General features: G+C 38.4%; 1 protein-coding gene and 1 long non-coding RNA gene across 2 annotated transcripts in view; one reads left to right on the plus strand and one right to left on the minus strand.

Moving 5' to 3' along the window:
- LOC127527783 (uncharacterized) overlaps positions 1 to 16,444 on the plus strand; it is a 497,464-nt gene that overhangs the window by 165,715 nt on the left and 315,305 nt on the right. The gene's annotated exons all lie outside the window — the stretch shown is intronic.
- The window catches only part of LOC114643317 (macrophage mannose receptor 1-like), a 119,356-nt gene that overhangs the window by 1,326 nt on the left and 101,586 nt on the right, over positions 1 to 16,444 (minus strand). Inside the window, exons 10-12 of the mRNA XM_051927546.1 lie at positions 10,555 to 10,605; positions 5,238 to 5,297; positions 2,196 to 2,338 (exon numbers count right to left, since the gene is read on the minus strand). Of these exons, the coding sequence (XP_051783506.1) occupies positions 2,196 to 2,338; positions 5,238 to 5,297; positions 10,555 to 10,605 (254 nt within the window). The remainder of the gene's footprint in view (positions 1 to 2,195; positions 2,339 to 5,237; positions 5,298 to 10,554; positions 10,606 to 16,444) is intronic.

Below are 16,444 nucleotides of genomic sequence, written 5' to 3' on the forward strand. Positions count from 1 at the left end.
GTTGTATGAAATATACACTTGTGTGTGAAATGGAGCAGGAACTGCATTTCATGGAATTCATAAGAAAAACAGAACAGTAGTATGGTAATTATTTCATGGCTTGTATAACAATGTGATTAAGTGAACTTGTTTATTGTTGTCTTACTCTAAATTACAAGTGAAAACTTTTATTTGATAAGAACAACACACAGTGCTTTACTGAAGTTTCATTGTGCTACAAATGTTTTTGGTGCTGAAATCCAGGAATTCACAAAGCAGATGTAGAACTGGGGAGCAAACAGAAATAGACACATGACTTGATCAAATGAGGAGAAAGCAAGGGATTGTATGAACGTCCATGAGGAAGATTGTGACCCACCCTCTGGGAGAAGAAAAGAAGAGGAGGACTTTAGATTGTGAGTCACTTAGAGAAATGTCATCAATTCAGTCAACCAAGGAAGAATAACTTAGTAGAACTAATAAAGAAATCACAGAGGAGACTGTGATAGCTGATCTGAAGGTGGAGAAAGCAAGCATTGAAGATTATCAAGACAGTGTAACTATGTGGAGAAGTCGAGGAGACAGAATGATAGAAATAACCACAAACCAGTGAGTGACTGTGGATGACTGAGTGATGTAAGTAAGAGAATAGACAGAAAAAGCACCAAATCAGCACTCTGTTAAGATAACAAAGCTGATAATAGATACGTTTAATGGTAAAGTAAGTTTTGTCAAGGATTCTGGAGCCAGTATGATACATGATTCATAACAATGATCACATTTCACCTGCCTGAAATCACACTTAACAGGCACAGCACTAAAGGGCATACTGGGGATCACATTGAGGGACAGCGGATACGACGCAGCAATTGGTCTGCAGCAGAACAGATTTGGAAGAAAGGACATTGTAGTAAATGCATACAACAGAACTGTTTAATTTAAACCTATTTAATGATCATAAGACATTACAGAAGACAGCTAGAGGATGAATGTGGAATCCCCAGGGGTGCATTGTGATACCTATGGTGGTCTGTTTTCCCAGGCCCGGTCTTAGGTATTATGGGGCCCTAGGCGAAAGGAGTGTCCAGGGGCCCCCTGAGTGGGGCGGAGCCCCCCTGGAAGCTCTGTGAAATCCGTGAAAATTAGACGAAGGAGTTGATCTGGGGCCCCCTGGACGCCGGGGCCCTAGGCGGTTGCCTACTTCGCCTATGCCTAAGGCAGGGCCTGGTTTTCCCCAATATTGTTGAGGATGATACCAGACAGCGTGGCACTTGATTACCCTCGGCAGACAGTTCAGATGGTGAATGGAGTGGGCCTCAGCTTTTAAAATTCCTTCAAAGGGAAGTTGAAAGCAGGGAATGAGAACTTCAAATGGGCATATTTGTTAGCTCACAGATTGAGATTCAGTCAGCCCAGAAACAAGGCCATTACCATGTACTGAAATGAAAGGTGAAAACTAAACCTGCCATACCCAACTGCACTGGCACTAACTCCTGCTTGTTTTGTGAAGGTGCAAATCATGAGGCAGAACATCGCCCAGATAATCCAATAGCTGGACAAAATGAGAAATTCCCAAAAGTAGGAAGATGTTTTATTTGTTTGAGTTCCATACACATAGCAAGGTTTTGCAAGGCTATGGGAGATTATATACACAAAATATGGAAACAATCACTACTAAGCAGTGGGTGACACAAAATAAGACAGATGGACTTAAGAAATGGATTTGTACATTCAAATACTGTCCTCACTTTATCTGGGACTGTTTTCAGAAGACATGTCCAAATAATTTAGCCTTTTTGAGATCAGTGCTGACTAAGAGAACTTTTGTTCATTGTGTGGGTGGATGATGTAACTTTATACAGTTTGACAATACAGTATGCAGGCTAATATACTTGTTTTAATTAATAATAAAAGATTAAACTGTTACACGGTTGTTTATGTAGTATAAAATATATGCTTTTGTTGGATAAAATGATTAAGTGAGCTTGTCTTCTCTTGTGTTATGCTTTCCTTTTGTTCATAAAGAATGATGCATGGTGCATTATTAAAGTTAAATGTTACCACACTGTGAGACAGAGTGAGCAGGACACAAAACATTTCACAAGTAAGATTTGTTTCTAACTCTACACATTTGTGTCTGTCTCATTTTATCATAAATGCATCAGGCCCATTTTAGCACACCAGTTCAGTAATGACACATCATGTCTGCTCCTCACCTGCTCTTCTTTATCCAAAAACACTGCGAGGGTTGTCTGATGCTGTGCACAGAAGTCTCTGCTGTTCTTCCACACTTTCTTCTCAGTAGAGAAATAGTAAGAGTTGTTTCCCAGAGTCATGAAGCTGTTCTCATTTGGAAAGCCTGCAAAAATATAAAGTTGTCAGACTCAGGTTCTCTGTGTGGTGCTCACTCTTCACTAAAGTCAGGGATTACAATTTTAATGTTAGGTGACATCTGTACAGTTCTGTCAGCCCAGTGTCAGTGAGATTTCAGTTCTTTGAGGCACTGAGACAGAGCGAGAGAGAGAGAGAGAGAGACTGAATGTCAGATCTGTACATTTCTAAAATAAAATTAATTTTTAAACTATAGGAAGATAAAGTCAACACAAACACAACTCCCAAATTCCACAAGGCAATTACAACTAATCCCTTGTATCTCAGTCGTGTGATTCAGCACATTATCAGTTGTTCCTGTCTTTTGTCAGAAATCTCATTTCATGATGAAATGTCAGTTGTTTTGTCAGATTTAAATGGATGCTCAGTGTCCACTATTACAGTTACCAGGCTGTCTCCTTCCATAACTTTCTGCGAGTCTGTTGTAAGATGGCCAACTGTTTATATTGTGATCCTCAATTATCAAAGATGCAAAGGCAGTAATAATATTGCAAGAAAATCTGAATATAGGAGACCATCCTTTCTCCTGTTTTATTATACACTGTGGTGTTTATTCTAATTAGGAGTTAGTTAAAGTAGGCAGGAGCTCACACTGTACTGACTGTGGAGGAGAAGAAGATTCTTGAATGATCGGCATAGGGCAGCAATTTTTGCTCCTTAACAAAGCCTTTCAGGCCTTTGACACCTTAAGGTAACCTCTAACCCTAACCTACTGGACATAACAATTTGAATCCACTTTTTAATTGTTTTGATCTCCCTAATGAATTTAGTAATTTAGTTGGTTTATAAATGTGGGCAAATATACTTATTTTTATATTTTCTGTTATTTGTTTCATTATTTTACAACAGTATGACACACACCCGGCACACAACCCCATAGGACGTATTTATAAATATGCAGTGTACACACAATGACTACTGTGACATGTAGCTGGATTAAGCACTTTTGATAACATAGGTAGCTACAGTAGATGGCTGATTAGGAATATCAATCTGTCCACACAACTGTCATTTTGATCTTAAACTTGTTCAGCAAATTGTCTTCTCACCCATTCTCCATTTTTATCCATTTCACCCTGATGGTTATCATTCAGGCCTCCACCTTTGTACCCTTGTTAAATGCTTTATGTTAACACTCATTATAAAAACCTTCCTAAAATAAAAACAAGCAAAAATTGCTAAACCAAACATATATCCAAACTAATTTGGTAAAGGAGTTGGTGTCCTCAGTGCTAGTGTCAAAAACTAAGCAAAAAAGTTCATTGGACATCAGTAACAGGATAAGTCATAAAATGTTAGATGGAATCAGAGAGAGCTGGTGTGACCTCAACTTTAGACTGAGAAACTATAAAGCAGGTAAGCAGGCAGAAGGTGTGGTGAGAAGATCATCTTAACTTACTTGAACCCCAACTGAGTGACTGTCACTTAAGAAATCACAGGACATTCATCAATTGTGAGGGAAGGTATGGAGAGAGAGAAGTGCATGCTGGGAAACTGGAGAATTTTCAGAGAAAAGGAAGCAAATTTAAGGGGAAGAAAAAGAGAGCTGCAACACAATATGAGAAATTAAGATCAAATTGTAAGAAAGTGGTGAAGAAGACTGAAATGAGACCAAAGAATGCAATGTGCAGTAACAGATATTTGAATGAAAACAGATGTTGGAATTTTATTTGAATTTGTTCAAAGTAGTTAAATTATGGAAAACGCTGAAAGATTTTTTTAGGTTCTTAAGTTAGCTTCGCTAAACTTTCACCTCTGACAATGTTACATAAAAAGACTGACAAAAGAACAGATAAACTAGTACTGTGATACAGCAGGTCAGAGCTGTTAAAAGTTTGTCTAAATGTTTAGTCACATAATTCCTGGACACCAACAGCTCTTCAGCATCTCCACAAAGGCCCATTCCAGACCAAAAAATGTGAAATTGGAAACAATTCAGCTAAAAGAAAACAAGTCCTAAGTGAAACAACATAAGTGCTGAAACAGATGAAGGAAATTTAAAAAAAGGAAGAGCGGGAAAGTGAAGAGGAAGAGTAAAGGCTACAAACGCAGCAGCTGAAACTTAAAAGGCTAGGAATACTGGGATGTTTGATTTTGTTCAAAAGACATGACATTTTGCAAAACTCAGAAACTTTTTTAAGTATTGAGATTAACATCCCTTGATAAGTCAACTGCATAAAGAAGATTGATGTATGAATGAGTCAATATTTTGGAAAATATAAGTCAAACGTAAAAGCTTTAGATTTGTGTAAATGTTTATTCATGTCATGCTGGACACTCACAGATTTTCAGTAATTATAGGAAGGTTTGCTCCATCCTGACGATGACTTGTTTTTATTCATCTCGTGACGCCTCCTATGGCCATGTATCATATGATATGATCAGTCAACCAACATTTATCACAAGTCAGCGGGAATTAGCTTTTTATTAGATGGAGTCATGCTTAAAAATGAAAGGCATGAACCAAGCGAGACATATTTATTACATAAAGAGCAGAAAATGACTTGTTTGTGAAAATATTGTGAAATTTTGAGTTGAAGACAGTCAACATGGAGAAGACTGGCTTATGTGTGCAAGCAGTTCCTTGATTTCAGGTAGAGCTTTACACATTGAAATTTAGTCTGTAATGTGTGGTGTTGAGCAGCTCAAATTTAATTGACTTATGTTTGGTCAGGTTTAAACTTAATTTCTCTTAAACTCTTGCGCTGCAAGGCACAGAAGATAGTAAATAATTTACTAAATAATTAAATATGCTAGCATTCCCAAAATTCATTGTATTTAATTAACAGTTATTGAGAGACTGAGCCTATGTTTAGTACAAATAAAAAACTATATCAATTATAAATAAATACACAGAATTACTGCACCTTTTGTGTTGTGTGAGGCAGCCTGAGTCGTATCTTCATGTTGTGTAAGAGACTTGTTACCTAAAATCAAAAGTCACACAGCATCAGTCAATAACAGACTGTCCATTTACAAGCTTGGTGAATTCACAAACACCACTGGTTGACTGTGTAATCAAGAGCTGAAATAAATGGTGAGGAATGTGTTTGTGGAGGGAAGAAATGAAAAAGGAAATATTCAGATATATCTGAAATTCTGTCGTAAATAAACCTCCTGTCTTGTCAAAACTCTTTTTCCTTCTTTTATGGATCAACACTCATCCCATTCGATTGCATCCTCTCATAGAAATCTGCATCTCTTTAATTCACATTTTGACAGTTTCTCTTCTCCTATTAATTTTATTCCTTTGTTTCTGAAACCTAGGTTTTGTCTGATTTATTTCATACTCTGCTTATTCCACTCCTCACTTTTTTCTTCTCGGATGTTGTTAACTCTTTCTTTCTTTGTTTCTTAATGCACTTTTGCTGACTCAACAGTCTTGAACCAATGCTGTCAAAGGTTTCAGTACCCAACTAGTCTCTATATATAAAAAATCCAATGTCTGTCTGTCTGTCTATCTGTCTGTCCGCTTTTCACTAGAGAGCTACTTTTTTTCTATAGTTTGCTTGAATATTCTGGTTGATTTTGCGACCTCTCTCATCGTGCTAAGAATCATAGTTTGCTTGCAGGAGCGATATATTTATGTCAATCCAAGAGAGAGGCTGCAGGCTGAGGGGAGAAGGAGGCGGCGTAACATCAGGAGTGGGGAGCCAGGCAGGGCCCTCCTCACTGTCCTGTTTCACTTCTATGCAGGTGACGCCCCAGGGGAAAGCTAGTATTATATAAAATCTGGTAATAGCCAGCCATTCTTCCTCCTCTTTTGTTGTAGTCAGATGTGAAGATGCCACTTGACAGTTCACACACATGGCTGCCATTTCAGTTTCTTCACTGAGCCTGTCAAGACTTCAGAATTTTGTCTTCTCTTCAATGCTAAGAACTTGAGGATTCAGAATGACTTTCCATATAAGTATTTATATTGTGTATTTTCAAGTTGTCTGCAGTCTATATCAATTTCTTCATCTTTTTATACTTATTTATTTACTATATAATCGTGTCACTGATTAAACTGATTTCTTTTGATTTATGAGTGAAATATAATAATCTCATATTCTGTGATTTTTGTTTATTTACACCAGTATGCCAAATAAGGTTCATTGATAAATATACATGAAATAAGCTATGGCCACTAAAACTGCATGAAGCATACTGGATTGGTGGGTAAGACCATTGGACAGATTAGATGTTTATTCTTGCTTTGGCAGTTCTGCCTGTCGCACCTCCGCCGTTGCCCTGGGTCAGCTGCAGGGTCGTCAGCTGGTCTTCATCATTTCACTCCCTACTCCAGTACATCTCCTGCTGGCTGGTGGAGGCTATGACACATTGGGAATATCTTCTCACCACCCACTGCTGCTGCATTTATAGGGGTGTTTGCCCCCAAGTATATAAACAGTAGTTTAATTTTTACAAACTTATCAATCAAATAAATGTGACAATGAATATCAGTATGTCAACGTGGTCATCAGTTTGCACTTCAACTGTCAACTACGTTGTCCATTTATCCATTTGCTAGACTATATTTATCTTGGTCAGTAACATGCAGGCTTCCACTTCATTTATTGTTTTATTGTGACAGTTGTTATCTCAAAAATCTTTCTAAAATTAAAATTCACCAAAGAATGCGGGATGATCAAATGAATAAACAAACTAATGAATCTGGGATAGTTGGGGTAATGGTGTTTAAAAATTGGAGTTTTTGGAGTCTATTAAATAAGCCTCATAATATTTTATTTGTATTTTTTCTATGTATTTTAAATGTAGCTTTTAAGTGAATAAATTATGTGACCATAACTATTGCAATAGTAGAGGGCTTAAAAGGGAAAACTAGTATTGCTTGTAATTGTGGGCTTTTAACGAAGAGTATAGCAAAAAAGTATGGAGAAAGTTAAATGCAGGCAGAGATCAAGAAGTGCTGACAAGAAGGTGTTTTAGCTCAACAATGGGGATGGGGGGTGCAGAGGCAAGTGAATGAAGACACGTATTCAAGGGGCTCACGAGTAATGTAAAAGATTCAGAAGGCACTGTCACAAAGTTTAAGATGACTTTAGGAAAGGAGTCAGTTATATTTGTTCTTCTGTCGAACTGTCGGCTAAATAAACTGAAGGGAATAAAAAGTATTCTAACACAGCATTACATTCTGGGATGTAAATAGACATACTAATACATGGGAAACTGGGGAAAATAGGCAAATGTACAGCAAATGTTAGGAAGAAGTGTTACCTGCTATGCTTAAGCTCAAATAAGCTAACCACTGTGTATATGCCTGTAAGGAAATGTGAAATGGAGGCTTTCGGGACTTTATATTTAACTTGTACCTCCTAATTAGCTTAAAGTAACATCAGGTTGACAGAAGAGTGAAACCAAGGATAATTTCCCAAACGCCTATTGGTTTGCTGCAGACGTTTATTCAGCTGCCAAGAGGGATGGGATCAGAAAATATAGTGCCTTTGAAAATGGAACAATGATGGAGATTTTTAACATGAAACACTGTTATGAAAAGGTGAATTATGAAGATACACTGAAAACAACATGCTGTCTAAGGAGGAAAGCACAGAGCCAGTTATGAAATAAACATGCAAGCCTTCTTCATTATAGTGCATCTTTTTAAGGAATGCCTTGAATTGGATAAAGAAGAATGGAGTCTTTAAATTACCCAGATATTTCTCTCCTGCTTTTGCTGACTTTTTTTGACTTCTAGTATTAATGCCTGGTCTCTCTGCAAATGAACATAAGTAATGATTAAATTGTAGTTTGAGTATTTCCTCAGTGAAATTTGCCTTTTTTATTGATATAATTTGCGTCAGTGTGCTTGTTTGGTGATTTGTAATTTGTTTAGCTCTTTTAAAGGTAGCGAATGACCATGATGGAGTGTGTCTTTTATTTGGTCCTGGTGAAAGCTGTGCTCATTCTGATTGAATTGAGCTGCCATTTCAGAGATAATGAAGTACCTGACTTATAACCCCTGCTAAGGTTTAGAAACTGAGGGTGGCAGCCTGTATTACTCTTATTGATTTGTGCAGCCCTTTCAGGGGAAACAGTGAGACAGCTGAAAGAAACAGGCATCTCTCTGGACCATGGTGAGGTATATTGAAACTGGGATCACCAACCTCTGTTGCTTTGTTTGATTTGTGCAGCTCTTTTTGGGGAAGTGTCTGGTGCAGCAACCCCCCTTGACCCCTGTAAAGGAATTCGTGTTTGCTCTGTTTTGAAACTGAGGTTGTCAGCCTTGGCCATATTGTTTGATTTGATTTGAATGCTTCAAATGTCAGTAACGAGTGGATGTCATGGGTGGTACATGTAAATCAAGGCTAATAATTTAGGCATTTCCAGGACTCACTTTCCCACCAATATAAAAAAACTTTAGAGGTTAAAGTGCCTTTCCTGGACTCTTTCACACCCCAAAACAGTCAGAGACCCTGAGCGCTGCTGCCCAGAGCTGACTAAAAAGGATATTATCAGAAATCAGTAACTGGATAAAACCTGGGAGGTAAGATGGAGTCGGATACAGATGGTATGACGCGGACATGAAAAAATGTGAAACTGCAGTGGAGAAGAGCAGGAAGAAAGTGTGGTATGCAGATCAGATGAATCTGTTAATCTCTCCAGTGAATAACTGTGTCAGTAACAAATCACAGCCAATTCATCAGCAATGGTGGGAGTTTTGTGTTACTTCCTGTATGTTAAGTTGGTTATACATTTGTAGCTTTACTACCACCTAGTGGCCTTATATTGTATTTTTCTCTTTTTGACAGTTGCTTCATGTTACAGTATGTTGAGAGATGAGGAAGTTATTCTTACCATTAAAAGGTTGCTCTTCATCTGTATGCAAACTTAATAAAGTGGTTGCTAAATTAGGAGGGGAAAAAAGTTAGGAGGGGTGGAGCGATTAGTCCATTGGAAGGAAAAAATAGGGGTTAATATAAAATGACAAAAATATAACAGGGGACTTTCTTAAATAAGGGGGATTTATTTCATGTGAATGACCTTCTTATGGGAACAGGCTTCAGTACTTTCCACATTTTCTCTACTCCTATTATACTCTACTCCTCTACTCATCCAATAATAAACAACACAGTACACAGCTGCCTGTCATTGCTCTGCTCACTCGTCCTGAAGTTCATGTGCGATTGGTTAGATATCAGAGTAGTCTGGGATGGATGGGTCATCTGACAGTGGCATGCTTGTCTCATCCCAGCCTGTGCTCTCCCTCTTAATTGTTTAACTTTATTAACAGATTCAGAGTTCCATCTAAGTGTGTAAGGAAATCTAGGACTGCCATTACTGTAGCTAGCATAGTTCTGTGAAGTTGTCCACTTAGCTTGAGAGGATGTAATTGACTCTTTTGAGTATATTTCAGTATAATAATTACCATTTGTTTTTGATAACTCCCAGAGCTACAAGCTAAAGGCAGACATTCAGCAGTAAACAGAGTACAGGACTCCAGTTTATACATAGTGTCTTTATTATACGGATGATTAGTTTTGCTTTTCTGCATTTTTTTTATAGCTTCGGATGAGAATTGTGTTTATATTATATTTTACACATATCATGAATATTCTATGACTATCTCAGTTATACAATTTTAACATGAAACTGTCTGTTCTTATCAGAGCTCAGAAAATTATATTTATGTGTCTACAGTAGTGTTTTCTATGAGAAATTTGCAATATTTACAATAAGTTTATTAAACTTTAACATCCTTAAAGAATAAATTCACTGAGAATTGATTAGCACGATTGTCTATCAAGTTAAATATAATGTAACTGGTTTTGGATAACAGAGGGATTTTTCATGAAAACAATTTAAAATATTTCAGTACAATGATATCCCACGCTGGTCAGCTACTTATTCGTTCAAGTGACAAGGCCTTTCTTTTCAGAACAGTGTGCCAGATTTTAAAACAGTTTTTATTAAGTGTTTAATTTAGTAATCAATATCAGATTTAGATTTTCAGAATGAGGTGGGAGTTGACTTGATTAATGATATGATATGTGGCACCCCTGCCTGCTGGCTGTAGTCATCTGTAATCTGTTTTTATCTTTGTGGTTCAGATTCAATCAGCTCAGACTCGGTTACTTTTAGATTTTTATTTCTTATAAAATTTTTTGATCAAAGCACAGAAGAAAATTTTAAAAAGCGGGCAATAAATGTATATGTGTTAATTATTAATCAGAATAACTGTACCTTGAAGGTTCAATGGGATTTCTTGATTTCCACCACCATCACTCTTGTTGTCTAAAATTAAAAATAGCACACCTTCAGTCAGTAAACTTACTTGCTCTTTATAGATGTGGAATTCAGACACCGTGGTGGACATCACAGTGTGAAGTGGAGCTAAAATAATTGTGATCTAGTACTGAGGATTGTGTGCATGCAGGGAAGAAATTAAAATGAAAAGATTCAGTTAAATTTTAAAACAGGTCCAAACAAATCAGAAAACTTTGCACTAAAACAGTTCAATGCATCTTTGGGTATTTCTACTTGGAGTATCCCAGAATGGCAAAATAATAAAAAAGATTTTTGAAATTTTTACAAATATATTAATAATTAAATAAAAAATATCACTTTGACACAAATATTCAGACCTTAACTGTATACTTACAGTAGCTGAAGCCCCCTTCTTGGGTCTGTTGCTACAAGCTTCTCATACCCAGATCTGAGGATTTTCTAACCCTAAGCTTCTGAAACTCTGTAATGTTAGGTGGAGACTATCGGCAGAAAGCTATTTTAAGGTCCCTCCAGAGATGATTAATTGATTTGAAGTTTGGGCTTTTGCTGAGTGACCCAAGAACATTTACAGAGTTGTCCCTTAACCACACTTGTATTGTCTTTGCTTTGTGCTTAGGTTCCTTGTCCCATTGGAAGGTAAATCTTTCACCCAGTCTGTGGTCCAGAGAGCGCTGTAGCAGGTTTTCATTAAGGATATCTCTGAACTTTACTTCGTTCAGCTTTTCTTTGATCCTAACTAGTCTTCCAGTCACTGCTGCCAAAAAACAACCCCATAGCATGATGCTGCCATCACTATACTTCACCATTGGAATGGAATTGGGCAGATGATGAGCAGTGCTTGATTTTCTTTAGACGTGACGCTTAGCCAGGGCGACTATCATGTTCTTGGTTACCTCTCTTACAGAGGCTCTTCTCCCACAATTGCTCATTTTGGCAGGGTGTCCAGCTCTAGGAAGAGTTGTAGTTCTTCTATTTAAGAATTGTGGAAGCCACTGAGCTCTCGGAATCTTCAATGTGGCAGAATATTTCTTGTAGCCTTCCTCAGATCTGTGCCTCAATACAGTCCTCTCTCTATACTTTGTGGGAAATTCCTTTGACCTTATGGCTTGTTTTTTTTTCTCTGATGCATAATATTAATTGTAGGACCTTCTACAGGCAGGAGCGCAATCAGCTGAATTGACCAGAGCTGAATCCAAGCAAGGTACAGAAACATCTCATTTGCAAAAATTCCTAAAATCCTGTTTTTGCTTTGTCTTTCTTGGGTACAGAGTGTTAATAATAATAATAATAATTTTTACATTTATATAGCACTTTTCTCACTATTCAAAGTGCTTTACATAGTGAGTGGGGAGCCACTTCAACCACCACTAATGTGTAGCATCCACCTGGATGATCTGACGGCAGCCATTTTTGAGCCAGTATGCTCACAACACATTAGTTGATAGGTGGTGAAGTGGTGAGACATAATTAGCCAATCAGAGACAGGGGATGATTAGTGAACCAGAATGAATAGGCCATTTAGGGCAATTTAGCCTGGACATCAAGATACACCCTACTCTTTACAAAGGATGCCCAGGGATCTTTTATGACCACAGAGAGTCAGGACCTTGATTTTACATCTTATGTAAAGGATAGCACCATTTTTACAGCACATTCTCCCCATCATTGCACTTGGGCATTGGGATCCACATTCAGACTCGCAGGGTAAGCACCCCCAGCTGGCATCGCCAACACCTCTTCAACCAGCAAGCCAAGCTTTTACTAAATGATCTCCCATCCAAGCACAGGCATTGCCAACATATTCTAATCCAATCATTAGGAGGTATGTTATCTCAAACACTTGAATGCCTGGTCTAATTAATGAAGGTACTGACCAGAGACTTTGAGCACAAGTAGAGATTTAGAATGTAGACTGACTAGGAAATCAAAGCTTAGTTTGTAGGTTCAGCTCCTTCCTCACCATAATGATTAGCTATGAAATCCACAAAGCTGATGCTGCTGCATTGATTCATTGGTCGCTGTCATGGTCTCCTCTAGCTTCACCCATAAACCAAAGCAATTGAACTTGCGTATTTGCGGCAACTATTTGCATCTCTCCTGAAAGAAACAGATCACTTATTTTTGTTAAGCACTATGATCTCTGATTTGGAGTTGCTAAATCTCATCCCAACTGCACCCAATGAACACCAGAGATCACAGTATGACAAGGCCAAGAGAACAACATCATCTCTAAATCCTTAGGTTTCCAAACTGCAAACCCATGCAGAGCCATTTATGATTGTTTAAGTGCACTGAATAATGACATACCATGTTGGTCAGATGTACAATTCACAACTTCAGTGGGCCTGAAGTACAATTAGGCCCTGTGTCAGGATATTTTTTTTGGCTTTGGCCTTCTTTTCATCTTTGACTTTTGTATTTGCTTTGTCACTTGAAATTTATGGTTTTGACTTTGGTTCTGTCCTGTCTTCCTTCTCAGGCTTTTGCTATAATCTCCTTGTTATTTTCTGGTATTTCATAATAATCATTGGGTGCGCTGTGTGTATCCCTAATATAATACAAATATTTGTTTTCCTCATTCAGAGATTATTTTTTCCTCTCCCCTTTAAAGTTATTGTTAATCTTTTAAGCCTTTTGGCCCTATGCAGGTTGTAAGATTGCCCCTTGATTTTAGAGCCTGGTATTGAGGCCTACTTCTTTGGTGCAGACATGTTATGAAGTGCATGTCTGGCTTTTGTCACCTTTAACTGACTGTTTGGACATACGGGATCATAAAATGCTTTGCAACTCCATATTGGTTACATTGCTTACTTCTGGGGATCAGACAGTAACCTGCAAACAGCACTTCCAAGCCAGGTTCTAGGAATGAGCCCCATTATCTTTATTTCATAAAAGATTTGCTTAGATTAATTTAAAAGCCATAAGACTGATGTTGTATTGAAATGGTATGCCAGCACAAGGTGATCAAACTGGTAGTAGCTCACTTTCAATGGAGTTTTAGCTGGCTATCTTAAAAAGACCTCTTGCTCAGTCACTGTGGATGTCCAATTGTGACTGTGAAGCGAGAGTGTATTTTATTTTTTAGCTCTGCACTGGCAACACCTTTGGCAGTCAGGTGAAGTGCATGATGGTCCAAACCCTGTGTACTTCTGCCAGCTGGGATGCACTTGTTGTGGCTGCTGCTCCTGCCAGTTAGAATTGTCAACACCATTACAATGGATATTTGTAGACTTTTTTGCCTGTTTATTTCTGTTAGACCCTTTTGTCATGAATGACGTTATCAGGAGCACTTATCTACACACAACACAGTTCTAAGGGTCACTTAGACACACAGTCTTCTCCCAATTAACAGTAGTTAGAGGAAAACTTGCATAATCTGTGAAATAACAGAAGGAAATTTAAAGGGCTATTCGAACAGTAAGTAATGATCATAAGAGGATAAAATCTTTATACTTACTGCGTAGAACCACATAAACCACAAATCCTGCTAAGCCAAGCATTACAACTAATAGGACAATAAGGAGCCTGAAGCGCAGAGAAAAAGCTGTTTGTCCAGAGCCTATAGAGGGAAAAAAGGAACATTTAATCATATTGAGTGGACAGGAGTTACATCACCAAGTCTGTTATTAATCATGATTATTGATAAGATGAAAGAGGAGTATAATTTGTACTGTAAGAGCTTCATCATTGTTGACAACTATGAACATCAGACATAAGAACAGGCAGAAAATGTTATGCTGAAAGCCAATGTACAGCATCACCTCAGTGGCACTAGACTAAAAATTTATATTTGAACATGTAACATGTTAACTGTTAAGCAAAACTGTAGTGAAAGATCAAATTGAGTCAAAACAAAAAACTCAATGGCATCGGAAAGTCAAGACAAAAATAACAAATCCTGATTCAAATCCTCAAGTGAAATGCCTCTTCACCCCATCAATAATAATCAGCCACCTAACTGGGAGACCTGCTTCTACTCTCTCCACAAGTAAGAGAAAATGGACAAAATATTTTTTTTCGCTTTTTTGTCAGATCTTTCTATTGTGAAGATGTAAGTTAAAATTTGTCATATGCTCTAATATTATAAAAAAATATTATCCAACCTGCTTAATCCAATTCTAGATCACAGGGACCAGTGCTTATCTCATTAGCATTAGGTGCAAAGATTGAATCAGACCGGAATGGTGCCACCAGTCCATTTCAAAGCCCACACACATGGGACACACAACCTGATGTGCAAGTCTTTGGGGATGTGGGAGGAAAATTAAACTATCTGATGGGAAATCCCACACAGTCATGGGGAGAAAAAGTAAACTCAACACAGACAATGATAGGGAACAGGATTTGAACTGGGGACTTAATAAGAAAATGCATCAATGAGAGCACATGTCAGTCTGCGAGGATATACAGAGTTACCACATCAGTCTCATAGGAACACACCATTCATCATCAGAAAAAAAGACAAACAAGTAAAGATCACATAAACAAAAAAAACAAACATTCAATTTCAAAATGTGCTCAGGTACAGTTAAACTGTAACACTTTCATTATATTATATTATATTATACTAGCCAACCCGTGGCGCAGCATAAAGCCGCATAATTATGTATTGATGGGTGAACACTTCCTGAAAGACACAGTTGTCCAAATGGGGTTGGTTTTGAGGATACGACTGTAGGTGAATGAAAAGATGTTACTCTGGAGAGGGCAACATACAATACAGCGTTTACACGCTGCATACAGCGATTCACATCGAAGCATAGACACTGCTAAGACCATGGGATACCCCTCGCAAACTGTTTTACATGCTGCATACAGCGATTCACATCCGCGACAAATATGATTCTTCTTAGATGGTGCTGTCACGTCCACCCTTGCTCTTGAAGCATACACACTGCTTGGTCATGTGCCCGCTCGCAAGAGCAACTAACAGAGACCCGCCCACCAACTCTAAGACCATGGCGTGTAAAACAGTTTGCAATGGTGGACGCGGTCATGCGTCATAACCGAAAAGAATGCAGTGGAACCGAAGCAATGCAGTGGAACCGAAGCAATTTCTCCCATAGGATTGTATGTAAATACACTTAATCCATTCCAGACCATATGTATGTATGTACTGTATGTAAATATATACTTTTGTAAGTTTTTAAGCACAAATATAGTTAATTAAACCATAGAATGCACAGCGTAATAGTAAACTAAATGTAAAAACATTGAATAACACTGAGAAAACCTTGAACAACAGAGAAAACTAACACTGCAATAGTTTGCGCTATAGCAACAAAAAATGAACATTTAAAAAAATCTGTAATCTAATAAACCACCAAGAAAAGTAACATTTCAAAAATGCACACTTCGAACCGATCGCTGTAAACAGAAGTGAAAACAAAATCAAGCCCAGTGCATTCTTTAACTGCCTTCCTACCTTATGAGTCCAGCCCTCTCTCTCTCTCCCTCTCACTGCCTGTGTGTGTGGCTGTGCCTCTGTCTCTCTTTCGCGCTGCCTGTGTGTGTGCGCAGCTCTCTCTCTGGCGCTGCCTGTGTGTGTGCGCGGCTCTCTTTCTGGCGCTGCCTGTGTGCATGCGCGGCTCTCTCTCTCGCTGCCTCTGTGTGTGTGTGCATCTGTCTCTCTCTGGCGCTGCCTGTGTGTGTGCGCATGGCTCTCTCTCTGGCACTGCCTGTGTGTGTGCGTCTGTCTCTCTCTCGCGTTGCCTGTATGTGTACCTCTGCCTCTCTCTGGCGCAGCCTGTGTGTGTGTGCAGATCTCTCTCTCGTGTTGTCTCTGTGTGTGTGTGTCGCACAGGAAATGCACAGGGAGAGACTGAACCTCGCAAGAGCAACTAAC

Source organism: Erpetoichthys calabaricus, chromosome 5, assembly GCF_900747795.2.
Source record: "Erpetoichthys calabaricus chromosome 5, fErpCal1.3, whole genome shotgun sequence".
NCBI lineage: Eukaryota > Metazoa > Chordata > Cladistia > Polypteriformes > Polypteridae > Erpetoichthys > Erpetoichthys calabaricus.